The 14531-nt window shown below is 37.9% G+C and overlaps 1 protein-coding gene across 1 annotated transcript in view; it reads left to right on the top strand.

Annotated features, from left to right (window-relative positions):
* Positions 1-14431, top strand: part of LOC126973229 (ionotropic receptor 25a) — a 32799-nt gene extending 18368 nt beyond the window's left edge. Inside the window, exons 11-18 of the mRNA XM_050820418.1 lie at positions 578-755; positions 1196-1379; positions 3527-3648; positions 6646-6758; positions 8051-8141; positions 9645-9806; positions 11255-11328; positions 14050-14431. Coding sequence (XP_050676375.1) covers positions 578-755; positions 1196-1379; positions 3527-3648; positions 6646-6758; positions 8051-8141; positions 9645-9806; positions 11255-11328; positions 14050-14348 — 1223 coding nt within the window. The 3' untranslated portion in view covers positions 14349-14431. The remainder of the gene's footprint in view (positions 1-577; positions 756-1195; positions 1380-3526; positions 3649-6645; positions 6759-8050; positions 8142-9644; positions 9807-11254; positions 11329-14049) is intronic.
* Positions 14432-14531: the final 100 nt, after the last annotated feature.

Genomic DNA, 14531 nt, shown 5'->3' with positions numbered 1-14531 from the left:
AAATAAATATCCTAAAAAAATATTCTTCGTGCCATTTTACATTTGTAGCAAAAACAATTTACCAACAATTGAAAGTGTCTCAACTTGTAGCTCGTAAAATGTGAGGATTGTAATTTCAATTATTCATAGGTTCACCCAAACTATGTAAAAAATGCGAAAAAAATATATAAGTAATATTTGTTATGGAAAAGGACAAACGTACAGGGTGTTAAGTGATCACCGTCGCCCACATTCTCTTGAGGAATCACAGAAAGCTTACGTTTACGTGCTTTTTTTGAAGGTCCATCCATGTCATATCGACTCGGAACACTGCACAACGAAGGTCATTCCACAGCTTTGTTTTACGTGGAAGAAAGTTCCTTGAAGACCGAACTGTGGAAGAACGAAACGAATACATCCAGAAGGTGGGGATGATATCCTAATTTATTGTATCTACCGCGAAAGAGTGGGGGTAGAAACTAAGGTATTTCACTAAGCGAGAACTTTCCATGGGATTATCTTCTGTGATTTCCATCTTATAATAAAAGTCTTAGGCTCAAAGCTGGTATGTGAGTTCATAAGTCCAAATGTTTTTCAGCTATCCGCAAGCCAATACGAAAAACATCGCTTTTCAAGTTCATGACCGTCTTAAGGACAGAAGTGTGGCTGAGCATCGTGGCAGCTCTACTGCTGACAGGATTTATGATCTGGATCCTGGAGAAGTACTCCCCCTACTCCGCCAGGAATAATCGGGACGCTTATCCTTATCCTTGCAGGTATCAGATAAGCAATATTAAGAAGGCCTAATGAGAAAGCTCATGGTCACTCAGAGGGAAATGGAGAGAGCTATGCTCGGAGTTTCCCTGCGAGATCGAACCAGAAATGAGGAGATCAGTAGGAGAACCAAAGTCACCGACATAGCTCAAATGATTGCGAATTCAGTTTCACAATGCCAGGCCGTTGGGGCAGTAAAGTCCTCGAATGGTGACCATGTACCGGACTACGACCAAAGGGGCCAATTGCCTCCATTCAGGCGATTCATTTTCGGCGCGCTGGTGACATATCTACCTCCTTTAATAATATAATATCATTGTTACGCAAGCAGTACATTACGCAGTCTGCCACAGGAATCAAATGTGCTCAAGAAGTATATAGCTCACTATAGGCGATGAGAGTTCTTGGTAATTTTGAGGATAACTTTGAATTTCCCTTCCAGAGACTTCACTCTCAAAGAAAGTTTCTGGTTTGCGTTGACGTCGTTCACTCCTCAAGGTGGTGGAGAGGCTCCGAAGGCATTATCAGGCAGGACTCTGGTCGCCGCATACTGGCTGTTCGTAGTGCTGATGTTAGCAACATTCACGGCTAATTTGGCAGCCTTTTTGACCGTTGAGCGGATGCAGGTATTTCGTTGTCTCTGTAAAGAATCACTGAGAGCATAATTTAAAGAAATAAACATCTTGACTGTTGCCTATCTATATATTCTTGATAATGTTATGAATGTACATAGGCACATAAGAGAATTTGCTAAAAACTATCATAACCATAATGTTAACACCCGGAACAGACATAAACTTATAATGCCTACTACTCGGCTAAGTGGAGGTAGCTTACAACAAGATCCCAGAAAATGTTCAAAACAAATGAATTACGATATTCAAAAGAATTGTTAAAAACGTTTGTGTGGTAAAGGTTCTTATAACATAAATGACTTTCTCAATGATAGGTAGGTATGTATTATTCTATTATTTGTATATTTTCTTGACTTCAAAAAGTGATACAGTTCTCCTATTTTGAGAAATAAACTATTTGATTTGATTTGATACCACAGATTGTGAATGGAGCCAGCGTCCTCAGGATATTATAATATAACAAATTTTTTTGTACGATCTTACATTGTAACCATATTTAAAAAATGATGACCGCTGAGTTTGTTGCGCCCGTTCTTCTCAGGTCTGAGAAATACTTTTCGAATGGGTGGTAGTTTTGACTTTCACTAAGTGATTAGACTATTTTGATAAAAAAAATATTTGAAATTGAATGGTATTAATCCACTCTTAGAGGAGCGAATAGGGATTTTATTAGGTATATATAATTTCACTTTATGTATTAGGTAATTTCCTAAACGGCTAGACCGATTTTAATGAAACTATCTGTGTGTCTTCAGGTGGATTCGAGAATGGTTTAGATTCACAATTGAAATACCTCTTAAGCGGCTGGATCGATTTTGACGACAACATACAAAAAATGTTTCAGTGAATTTGAGATTGGTTTAGATTCTCAATTCCGTCCATATAATATAATTCTCCTGCTCATGTGTATGTTAGTATACTCCTCCTAACGGCTGGACCGATTTTTCAAATTTAAGACGTGTGTACCGGACGTGGACCTGTCTGTTGGGTCCACTAGTACTTTATAAATAATATATACTCTAATTAAATGCTCCACTTTACTGTATATAATTATATTCTATAATAATAATATATTTAATTGCATAAAATTTGGTGTTATAATACAATGATGAAAAGGCATAAAAGAATTGAATTGAAAAAAATTGAGAAAATTGATGCTTTTAGAATTCTTATTGATGTCATTTCTAATAACTACTAGATACTACTACCGCTTCGGAAACAAAGCGCGCTCTCAGAGAGAAGAAGCGGCGCAAGAAACTCTCCCAGCATTATTTTTTTGCGCTCTTTTCAATAAAAATATACAATATTGTACAGTCATTTCTGTTCCTATAAAATAATCACAATCTAGTCCCAGGCTGTCCGATCATTTAGATATTCAGCAGTGGAGTAATAGGATTTACGACAGCCATTTTTTTTTAAAACATTTAAATTTATTTATAGATAATGCCTGAACAGTGGTTGGGACTTTATTATAGAAGTGTATACATTTACCCTTAAAGTTATTATGTATCTTATGAAGCCTACTAGAATTAGTTACAAGCAATCCCTTATTTCTAGTGTTATAATAATGAAAATCACTATTAAGAGCAAAAGATGAGCTCTTAGATTAAGTATTGATCTCCGCTGCGGTCCAACTAGAAACCGTCCTACCTAAGAACAATAGCTATTTTACTAATACGAGTATATTAGCATCTTGACACTCAATGGTATCTTTCAAATTTTGTAACACGCGCTTCGTGTTATTTTACATTGAAATTCATAAAATACAAAATACTTACTGATGCTATGTGATGCTAGTGTCTTTCTTATTTCTTGTAGTATTATTTTTACAAAGTTTTACTACGCATCCCGGCATTTTAGTTTCTGAAAGATACGTACTTATGGCAATGACATAATACATAATAATATAATAAAGGAACAACTCGCTTTACGACGCCGCCACAAGAAATAACGAGCATTACAAAGCCTGCAGCAAATCTTTCCTAAGTGTAATAAGTGTAGATAAGTGTCGCAACGGGCAGATGCCTCGCTTGATGTTAGTTTCTTGCGTTTCTTCTCTTCTCTTCTCGTCCTAATGGAATAATTTTAAGAGTTAATATTTAACATGATTAATTTTATTATAATTAAACCCCTAACAGACGCCCGTATCTTCTCTGGAGCAGTTGGCGCGACAGTCTCGCATCAACTACACTGTAGTTGCCTCGTCTACCGTCCATCAATACTTCATCAACATGAAGTTCGCTGAAGATACTTTGTACAGGTGAGTATTATGAGGAGGCAAGACGGCTGATGGTATGACGTTGATTCCTTGGAGTCGTGGGAGGCCGCTGGTGTGTGACGCAACATGTATACAAATAACACACGAGTTGAATGCATAGTCCAGGAATGTGATAGTGATGTGACCTAATTATAATTGCTGACCATAATCATGAGTGTGTCGATAAATTTAAGGCGACACTAAATGCCAGCGACCTTGAGCGATATGAGTTCACGGCTGCCGGCCCGCCATCTATGTAACAAAGCCAATATTTTCAAAATTCTTGCGTGGAAAACAGTTTATATGCTTACAATCCTCGTTATTCACTACTAATCTGAATAAATGAAACCACACAAAAAAGTACAAGCTATAAGAATAACTTTTCTGAGAGAAGTACCAAAAAAATGCGTCACGTCATGCCAAAAAACTTGTTTAACTTCAAAGAAAAGTGGTAGTTCAAAAAGGCTCGGCAGTGTTAACTATAACCAACAGCAAGCATTAGCAACCTACAAATAAGTCTTAAGGATATGTGTAACAGGATAAAGTAGTCTTCATAGCTCGAAATGCTATACTTTCACCACAAAACTTGTCTAAAAACACCATGTGTGCGTGTTTTCTGCTTACTCTTCGCCTTAAGCAATGCTTCAAATGATATAATTATTTCATTTTCATCATTTTAAACCTAATAATTAAATGTCAAGTGTTGTTCTGTCTTTATTCAACACACATGTTGAAAACCACAGACATAGATCCAAGTAGATAACGCAAATCCCTCCGTCTGTATGAAAACCAAGCGTGCCCTTTTTTTGTACCTACTGTGACGTCGTTAAAAATGCCAGTGCATCGAGTGTAACGTTTAGTCACTCACCTCATCATTAGTTGAAGTTTTTAGTACATCAATAGTCGGTATTGCTTATTACTAAAAACGGCAATGTATTATAAATCATAATAAAAAATAAAATAAAAGCGTCAAAGGAAGATCATTGCTCCTCTTTTTGTCGTCTTTTTGACACACGAATTACATATCAGAATCAGAATATCTTTATTCAATAAAATCTCGAGGATCACATTGAATCGTCACAAAATAAATTATTCTGATATACAAAATACAAAGTTGTATCCATAATTATACTATTGCACTATATTATACAACAACTAGTCATAGCTCTACATCGGTTTACAAGAACCTATGGTATTGTCAAGCTGTCATTGTGAGATGGAGCGACATCTGGCCAAGCTATCTTGGCACTTATAAAATCATCTATTCTATAATAGGCTTCCTTAATTAATTGTTTTTTAATATAAGATTTGAAATGACGAATTGATAGCTCTGTCACTTTTGATGGGAGTTTGTTATAGACACGCACAGAGTTTCCCATGAAAGAATCGTTAAGTTTTTGTAATCGGTATCTTGGAATCAACAATTTATTCTTGTATCTTGTATTAATGTTATGTATATCATTTCTTTTCAGCAGATTATCTTTGTTTCTATGCGTACAGTCGCGACATCTATTTGGATCCATGTCTGTATTCAAAACTGTTTTCACCATTTATTGTGTGTGGCGATGTATAAAAACTCGTTTTCATCAGTCATTATTAAAATAACACAGGATCACAACTTTAGTATTAACGCTATACCACGGTAAGCGACGAATACCACATAGCACTATACTGTAGACGCGCGGGGTGAGGCGTGCGGACAGCAGGGGATTTGCTCCAGCTTTTTACCCCAGGCCCCGACTGCATTCAACTCACGCGCTGTAGATACCTACACTGAGTATTTTCTTTGATTACCGCGAGTTTACATTTAAATAAAACACTTTTTAAAGGATTACAACGCGTGTAATTGTAACTTTGTTTTACCATTAGATTTTTGCGTAAAAGTTACATTTTTATTTTAGCTAACCCGATGTTTCAAGACCTTTCGATCTCGTTTTCAGAGGGACTGCAGATGAAATTAGTGAAGATAGTATTTGTCCTAGGTAGTTGTCATTATGAAGTTTACCGCCATTTGTTGTCTCGTATTTACTGTAGACAGTTTTTGGCAAAATTTGCTGACAGTGTTCTCTTCTATTTTGGTAAGTATAGTTATGGGTTTTAATTTAGAGATTATTGGATTCCAGGTGTTAAATAAATTTAAATGATTTAATTTAATTTGAAATTTGGGTGTTTTTAATTTCAATGGCATTACGTACCAGTCTTGGGAGAAATCTATTGTATTTTACCATCTCTTCTGGTTTGTCGAACCGGATGTAGTGGTATGGATGTTCTGTTATGTGTCCACATACAGCTGACTTAGAGTGACGTCACACGCGATTTAATCCTTCAAAAAGTTTTTTATTTGAATGTAGGTAGATAGACACTTGCGCCTTTTTACCTTGAAAGCACCTCAAAGACGGCAGGAACAGCGGCTGAAGCAACTAAAAAAACTTAAAGTGGAGGAAATATGCGTCACCTTACTCACCAGTCATCTTACGTTTGGGTAGAGAGTTTCGGATCGTGGGGTCCTTCAGCCCGAATTCATATGAAAGAGTTATCCAGGAGAAATTTGCCTTGTGCTTCCTCTGGGCATAAAATTAATAGGAGAGTCCCAGCCCCAAGGTTGTCGTAATAAGCGACTAAGGGCATTTACCAGAGGGAGGCTCGTTTGCACAGGATGCCGGCTAGTTTATGGGAACCCTAAGGCATCTTTTTCTGCCGTGAAGCTGTAATCGGTTAGGATTATTGTGTTTCGGTCTGAAGGGCGCATTGGCAAGTGAAATTACTTAAACATCTTATGTCTTAATGTAACGAGCGCAACATTGTAGTGCCACTCAGAATTTTTGGGGTTTTACAAGAATCCTGAGCGGCACTGCGTTGTAATGGGCAGGGCCTATCAATTACCATCAGCTGAACGTCCTGCTTGTCTCGTCCTTTATGTCATAAAAAAACTAAGCACAAAAAATTTTACAATATTCCTGCGTCTTAGTTACAGTGTTGTAAAGACTTTTGTGAGTTCAGGGTTTGGAAGGAGATAACTCTAAACGCTACCACGGATCAGGCGAAGTACCGGGTGTGGGACTATCCGATCAGGGAGCAATATGGACACATCTTGTTGGCTATTGAAGCTTCAGGTAAGCAAGAATATCATCATGTTTTGGTTTTACCCTACTCTATACTCTATTCGCGAATGCTTATTAAGCCATAGTTCTGTGTGCCGCTGAAACGTGTACATTGCGAGAGGTTGAAAAGAAGAAGATAGACTCTGCAAATGTGGTACTGGAGAAGGTTGCTTCGTGTATCGTGGACAGAATTTCGTACGAACGTATAAATACTCCAGGAAATAAAAATTTCAAAGCCCCCTTACAAACTGATGTAGCTTGATGACGTTTACCAAGTATTGTTGCAATATGTTAAGTTACTGTCACTCCGTGTCGTAAAGTAATATATTTCTATTTCTACTCATTTAGCATGATATACGTATATCATAAAACAACATAGAGGAGATGGTGGTAATGTTCTACATTCTATAAACACTGTAAATAATATTTATCTACACCCATGCTTTAAATCCTCTATTAAAGATTCTGAAACAGTTAGCTTATTGCCAACATTAAAACACCCAATGTTCTAATAACCATTACATCATCCAAACGAGTGTTGTAATGTACTGAATTTCATAACAACACTCCTATGTTTTTTTTTCGATCCCTTCATGGGCAAAGAGTTTCAACAGACAGCCACATTCTTATTGCCCGATGCGTGGTATCTGTATGAATTTCAAAAAACGCGTTCCAAACTACCAGAACGTCGCGCGCCGTATAAAAAAGTAGGCTATTCGAATCCCCGCCATTTTTCTTCGATATTTTTAAAATTTAAATGAGCGATTCATTTTAAGCGCTGCAAAAGAACATTATATTCGAGTGAATTTAAATAAATAATTGTTTCATGAATACTTAATTTATTGGTATATAATATATTAGGTTACTACTAGGACTGGTGTTTTAATGTTAGCAGTAAGCTAACTGTTCCAGAATCTTTTAGAGGATTCATATTCTGGGTGTAGATAAAGTCTTGTATGCAACTGTTGATAATTAGGTATTAAAACATCATCATGTGATACTATTATTACACTCGGCTTCGCCTCGTGCCACTCCACATTCCAATCCACATTCGCGTTTTAATACCCCTTATTACACAACAGTTGCATAAATAACTAATACAGATTACTAACAAAAACTGGTATTAATATTTGATTGCCAATGCGTCATTCAGGATCAACCAGTCACCCGAAGCAGCACACCAAGCGAACATAACGCATGGACTTGCCATCACTTCCTAAGCTATAGAAGAAAAGGTCAACGATATTAGCAATTAAGTTTCGAAATATAGCTTTATAATTGATATAAGATTTTTTTTATTTAAGGACCAGTTGCTGACGCGAAGACGGGTTTTCATCAAGTGAATGAGCATACAGAGGCGGACTTTGCATTTATACACGACGCTGCAGAAGTCAAGTATGTTGTAATTAACTGTAAAATTAAATAGAATATTTTTATCAATTTGCTAAGCTTCTAAGAATTCATTACGAATAATGACACAATGACAAACAGTAATCGGACAGAGTAAAGCCCTCACGGTTGAAGCGGAAATGAGCCAACTCCATTTTTTTTTTGCGCCCAGACAAAGGGAAAGGGCTACCCTCCGGGATAACGACGGGAGGGAGGTGGTGAATGAAAAGCGGGTGGTCCCAGTCATCTTCCGGACGTTAGGCCTGAAGTTGAGCTAGGAGTCGCGGGTGATACCCAAGTACTTCGTTGTGGACCTGAATGGGATAGGGGAGCCTAATTGATGAATGGATCGATCCTGGCAGAAGCATCTGCACTTAAGATCGAAGCCGACGCCAGTGAGAAATTTTATAGATATCTCCACCCTCTCATCCTTTATTTTTCTACGATATATCAATTCTGATATTAAATATGATAAGCATAGTCATAGTTATATATAGTATAGTTAATGTTAGTTAAAACTGAATGAACCACATCAATGTAGATGTGGCGTTCAGGTAGATGCTCTTGGACGCCACGGGTTATCCTGCCTAAAATCGGCAGGCCGTATCAGTCGTCACGCCAGCATTAATGAAGTCATCCGCAGGGCATTTGCCGCTCTTAATATACCAGCTGTTTTAGAGCCAAATGGTATTACCCGCCGCGATGGCAAGCGTCCTGATGGAATGACGCTGGTGGCTTGGGCACGGGGAAGGGCGCTGGTGTGGGACGCTACTTGCGTCGACACTCTGGCTCCTTCTCATGTCCATGTTACGTCAGTTGGTGCTGGGGCTGCTGCTTCGACTGCCGAAGACAGCAAGCGTCGCAAATATGTTGGTCTCAGTGAGTCATACATCTTTGTGCCGTTTGGTGTCGAGACACTTGGCCCATGGGGCCCAGAGGCGCGGAGAATGTTCAAAATACTATCTTCGCGCCTCAATAAGGCTACTGGAAACCCAAGCGCTGGCAGCTATTTCGGTCAACGGATCAGCCTTGCTATCCAACGGGGTAATGCTGCCAGTATTCTTGGTACGCTTCCACGTAATGATAGTTTTAATTTTATGTAGTCGTAGTATTGTAAATATAGTTATAAGATTTGTTTTGATTAAATACCTACTTGTATAGTTAATCTATTTATAGATAATATACAAAAAGATAAATGTCAGATTAATAGTTGTTGTTTTGGTTTCACTATGTAGTTATATTTGCTACAGACTAAATATAGTCTGTAGTGAGAGGGATCTAAGTTGTGATACAGATTAAATTCACTATACACACCTTAAGCTGCGTCCTTCACATACCGGGAACAGAAGCGAGCAGGTCCATGCTCGTTTCATGCATATGCTGCGTCTAGACTGATCAATGTTTCTTTCACATTACATTGCGTGTTACCTGTCTGTATGCAGTATCTATTTCAAATCTATTTTTGTACGGAAACCTGGTTCTGTTTGACCTGACTATTCTTTGATTCAGGTACGAAATAACACGGAACTGCAACTTAACAGAGGTGGGTGAGGTATTTGCAGAGCAGCCTTACGCTATTGCTGTACAGCAAGGGTCGAGGCTGCAGGAAGATCTCTCCAGGACGCTGCTAGATCTGCAAAAAGAGAGGTTTCTGGAGCAACTGTCTGCTAAGTAAGGATTGAACCTCAAGACGGTTTGCTTCATAAAATCACTGAGATTTCTGTTACTACTTAGTGTTAACGGGAGTACTTTCAATTGTTATTACTTACCCAATCTTTTTCGCATCTTTCGCACGCCTATGTCAAGCAATTACTCGTTGTTTCTTGTACCGCAAGAACCGATTGCTTTGGCTTAAAGGTCTCGTTACTAGGCTATAAAATCTTATTAAAAGTAAATACCATTTGCTTGCGCCGCCACAGACTGCTCTAACACACACGCCGCCATTTTGATTTGATGTGCCTTTTAGTGTGAGAAAATATTTTATTAAATTTGACTAAAATCTCCTGTTCCATATTTTTCTTTCGATACAAAGAGATAATCTGTAGTAGAGAAGAGTAAGATTTGCTTTGATAGCAAGACTACGCTACACTACCCAAGACTACCTTTAGTGCCTGACCAGATTTGATTTGTCAATGTGTGCGTCAAAATTAGCTAAACACTACCTGGAACCAGGTAGTGGTTAGCTAGTTTTAATCAAAATGCTAAGGAGCTAATGTTAAGCGTGGCTGACTGGTTACGACTTGCCAGTAAAAATCGGTCACAATCTCTATATATTTCCTCATCTTTTCTGTCTCATTGATGTCCGTTAGAGATGATCTTAACTCTCGCACGCTTATCTATACACTAGTCTAGTAGATACTAAAGCTCTTGTAGGCAAGTAAAAACGTTGCCTGCTTTTGAGGTTAAAAAATATTCCTAGATATCCCGAAGGTTATGCAGATGATTTATCAAAATAGCTGTGCAAGAGGTAGTATCTTTATTCGATAGAAGATGACTTTAATTCTTCTATCTCCGCTCTTTATCACATTTTGAACGTGATCCTTCATAATTGCTGGACAAGAAGTAATATTAAATTATTACAACTTTCGCAAGACATTATAAACTTTATTATTTGTCTAAAACCTACCGACTAGTTTCGGACCATTCGGAAGCCCAACAGGGTGAGTGTATTGAGATCACGGTGATCCCGTCTCAAACTCACCGCAACTAGCACCAACTCCGACAAACCGTGCGTAAAGCCGTTTTAGACACGTAAAGAAGTAATTTTTTCGTTATTTTAAAGCTTTATACGAAAGAAAATGGTATAAATATAACAGAAAATGTACGAAACAAATGTGTTTCGAAATTTAAATAAAGAATTGATACAACAAATGATTTTCTTAATGATACCACAGACTGGGAATTGAGCGAACACCCTCAGACTATTAATTATCAATGTTTAGGTCAATACCTACGATATTACACTGTAATTCATATTTTTATTAAAAAAAAACCGCTGAGTTTCTTGCGCTCGTTTTTCTCAGGTCTGACGGACATTATTTTGAATAGGTGGTAGTCGTTCAATTTAAATGATATTTTGAATTTGAATTGCTCTTTGTCACCTTTTGAACGTGTTTCAGATATTGGAACGAGACAGCACGACAATCATGTCCTGATGCAGACGAGTCCGAAGGAATTACGCTGGAAAGCTTGGGTATGAAAGCATTTAATAGTTGCCGCTCGGGTTACTTTATATCACAGCGTCAACTGCCTCCTATGATTCCTCTGGTGTTATTAATAAGAATGACAAACGATCGCAGATCATAGAAATATCATAAAAATATGTCCAATAAAAGAACACAGAAATGGTCAGTGTATATAGGTGTGCCCCATACAATAAACAACTAGGCTCACAAACACGCTCGAAAATTGAAGAAAATCTCTGCCTACGCGTGTATAAGGCACAGTTTTCATTCATTTGTGTTTCGAACGCGATTTGAATACAACACCACGCAATGATAGTGTTCAGTGAAAAACTGGACAAATAACAGCATATCCAAACTTAAAAAGAATGGAGTGTCTTATTTAAGGCTGACATGCTTAATCATTCGGCTAAATAATTACATTTCAATTATTAAAACAAAATATTCTTGCCTCTTGACTTTGAACATTACCACGTAATAAGGTTGTTATTTTTAATGAATGTTTTAATGTTATTTAAATAAGTTAATGTACGTATATACAACGCCGCTTGGACATTGCTGATGACCTTTTAATAGACCTTTAAATAATAATAGTAGTTGTGTATTGTACGTCAATGGTGTGCCCATAGATATCTAAATAAAAAGGTACAACATGTCGCCCCAACAGTGACTCATAGACCGCCAGCGAATATGTTATGATTAGTATTATATCGGAATGGCCCTAACCGGGCACGGTCCCTATAATAAACATCTTTTTAATATGGGCATAACTGACAGCCCCTGTGCAGGGCCTGCATGGTGGCAGAGGAAACTGCTGCACATGTGCTTCTGCATTGTCCAGGTGTAGCAACTTACCGGGTTCAACATCTTGGTACCCCAAACACACTCCCAGAAGTCTTTACGAAGGAGAAGAGGTTGCTTAGGTTTCTGGAGGAATTGGGGTGGCAGGAATCACAAATATATTCCCACACACGCAAAATAGGCGTACAGTCGCCGAGTTGCGGAAATTAGCACGATTATATGTATCGAAACGGCAGACGAGAAACAAAAGTGTAAATATCTCTTGTATTTCAATATTTAGTACTTCTACAACCTGCAACTATGTTAATCAAAATATAACACATCGGTCTTTAAGGCCCGTTGCAATTTCTTTCAAAAAAACCCTCTATCTATATTGGAATTAGTCCGTTACCAAGGGTCTAACATGTATTATCTCTGTAGGAAAAGTTGTAACGTTTCACGTTTTTGTGACATCAAGTACATTCAATATTCTCACCATATCGTAATAAGTTTTGCCAAAGAATATATAGTGTAATAGTACCTACTACGAGTGCGGAAGCCTCACTCCGAAAAATCAATCAGAGAAATAGGAACTCTTGCGGTCATACAATAAGGTGTCATTCAGATCGCACAGCGCTACATTTTTATTCACCTAGAAGTTGCCTCTCTTTCTAACGCATGACTCTTACCTCTACTGACGACATTAGGGTTGACTTCTTTAACCTAAAACTGTACCTACCTAGTATAAGGTTATCTTATAAAATAGCTCAGTTCTTTCTTTAATATAAATCGCTATGTAATCGTAATTTTAAATTAATAATTCTTTCGTTGTCAAACCTACATTAGTTGCAGATAGTAATGTATGCTTTGGAAGTAACTAATCACTTTAAATAAGATTGCTTCAGCGTCTTATCGCAATGATCTTGCATTATTTATGTTTCTCCTGTTTGAAAATATCGGTCGGATCGGTGAAGTGACACCAGAGCTCGCGCGCGCGGGCGGTACACCGGGAGCGGGGGTGGGACAGACGCCCTGCGTTTTCAGAAGACTGTAGTGCCATCTGTTAGTTAGGCCTGAAAACTGCTGTCACTTGCTTTGAAACCTTTCAACTTTTCTTTATTTGTGTTACTGCCCACTGATCATAAAATGGCGGCTACGTCTAGCGTTTGCGCATGTATGTAGCTCTCGTGTTCCATTTTGCATATTTACACTACTAAATTTATCCTTTATGTTCTATGTTGTGACAAAAATAGATAACTAACTCTACGCGCAATTTCAACATGGTAAAAAATTGCAATACCTAACTAAAAAAGTAGAGTTAGTTATTTAATTGCGTCAGAACATTGAAAATGAATTTTATAATTTCGAGCTTATAGATTTTAATCTTAATCTTCAGATTGGCCCCGAAAATAACTATTCCTCTGGCCCCCTCTAGTTTTCAAATAGGCAGCTCATAATGCGTAGAGAGGGCTCTCTTTTCCCTATATATTATTATACTCTTTGACGGGGAGTGAGGTCTGGTTTTACTTATAATCCGGCACTGGTCAAACAAGTCCCTTGATTGCTACGTACGTAGTTATGTAATTTATATAACGGCGAGTGTCGTTCCGAACCTTTAAACATTCCTATTTAAAATTCTATGAGTGCTATCATATATTCTAAACTAGTGTGCGAACGAATAGTCAAATTCAATGTATTTGTGTGCGTGAAACAGCATTGTTTTTATTTAATTTCCGATTTTGTGTGATATCACACCCAATTTCGTTCTCAGCGCACGTCTTGATTGGCACCACAGATCACTCTATAGGCACCGTTCTAGATATCTGTGTGCATTGATAACCTTTGATTAGTCCAAGCTTATGTCTTGCTACCTATAAGGGGTAAAATATGGCGGAATAAAACTTTTTTATAGAGTGAGTGTGTAAGAGTTAACATATTCTTTAAATTTCCAGGGGGAGTATTTATCGCAACGCTGTTCGGGCTAGGACTTGCAATGATTACTCTGGCTTGGGAAGTATTCTATTACAAGCGTAAAGAAAAAAATAAAATACGAAACATAGATGCAAATATCGAGAAATTTGAAGCATTCGCGAAACCAAAGAGGTCGATACAAAAGAAAATGGCGGATGGCGTTGCCAAGCTGCGGAATCGGAAGCGTGTCAAGACTGTCACTATTGGTGACAGTTTCAAGCCGGCTGACAAGGGGATTTCATACTTAAGTGGTTTCCCGAAAGGCGATTATATACCTTAGCTTCTTTTAGTTAGAACTGTGCCGTAGACTTAGGTTGCACTATGGTTTTGTCCAGCAAAACTTAGAGTTGCTAACTGGGAGAACCCAGGACAAGTCATAATTCTTGTAGTGTCCTGAAGAGCTTTTAAGCAGCGTCCTGGGTTTTTAAATCATTATATTCAGAGAATACAAATTAAAATAGAA

Source organism: Leptidea sinapis, chromosome 29 (assembly GCF_905404315.1).
Source record: "Leptidea sinapis chromosome 29, ilLepSina1.1, whole genome shotgun sequence".
Lineage (NCBI taxonomy): Eukaryota > Metazoa > Arthropoda > Insecta > Lepidoptera > Pieridae > Leptidea > Leptidea sinapis.
This window is presented reverse-complemented; position numbering and strand designations above follow the sequence as displayed.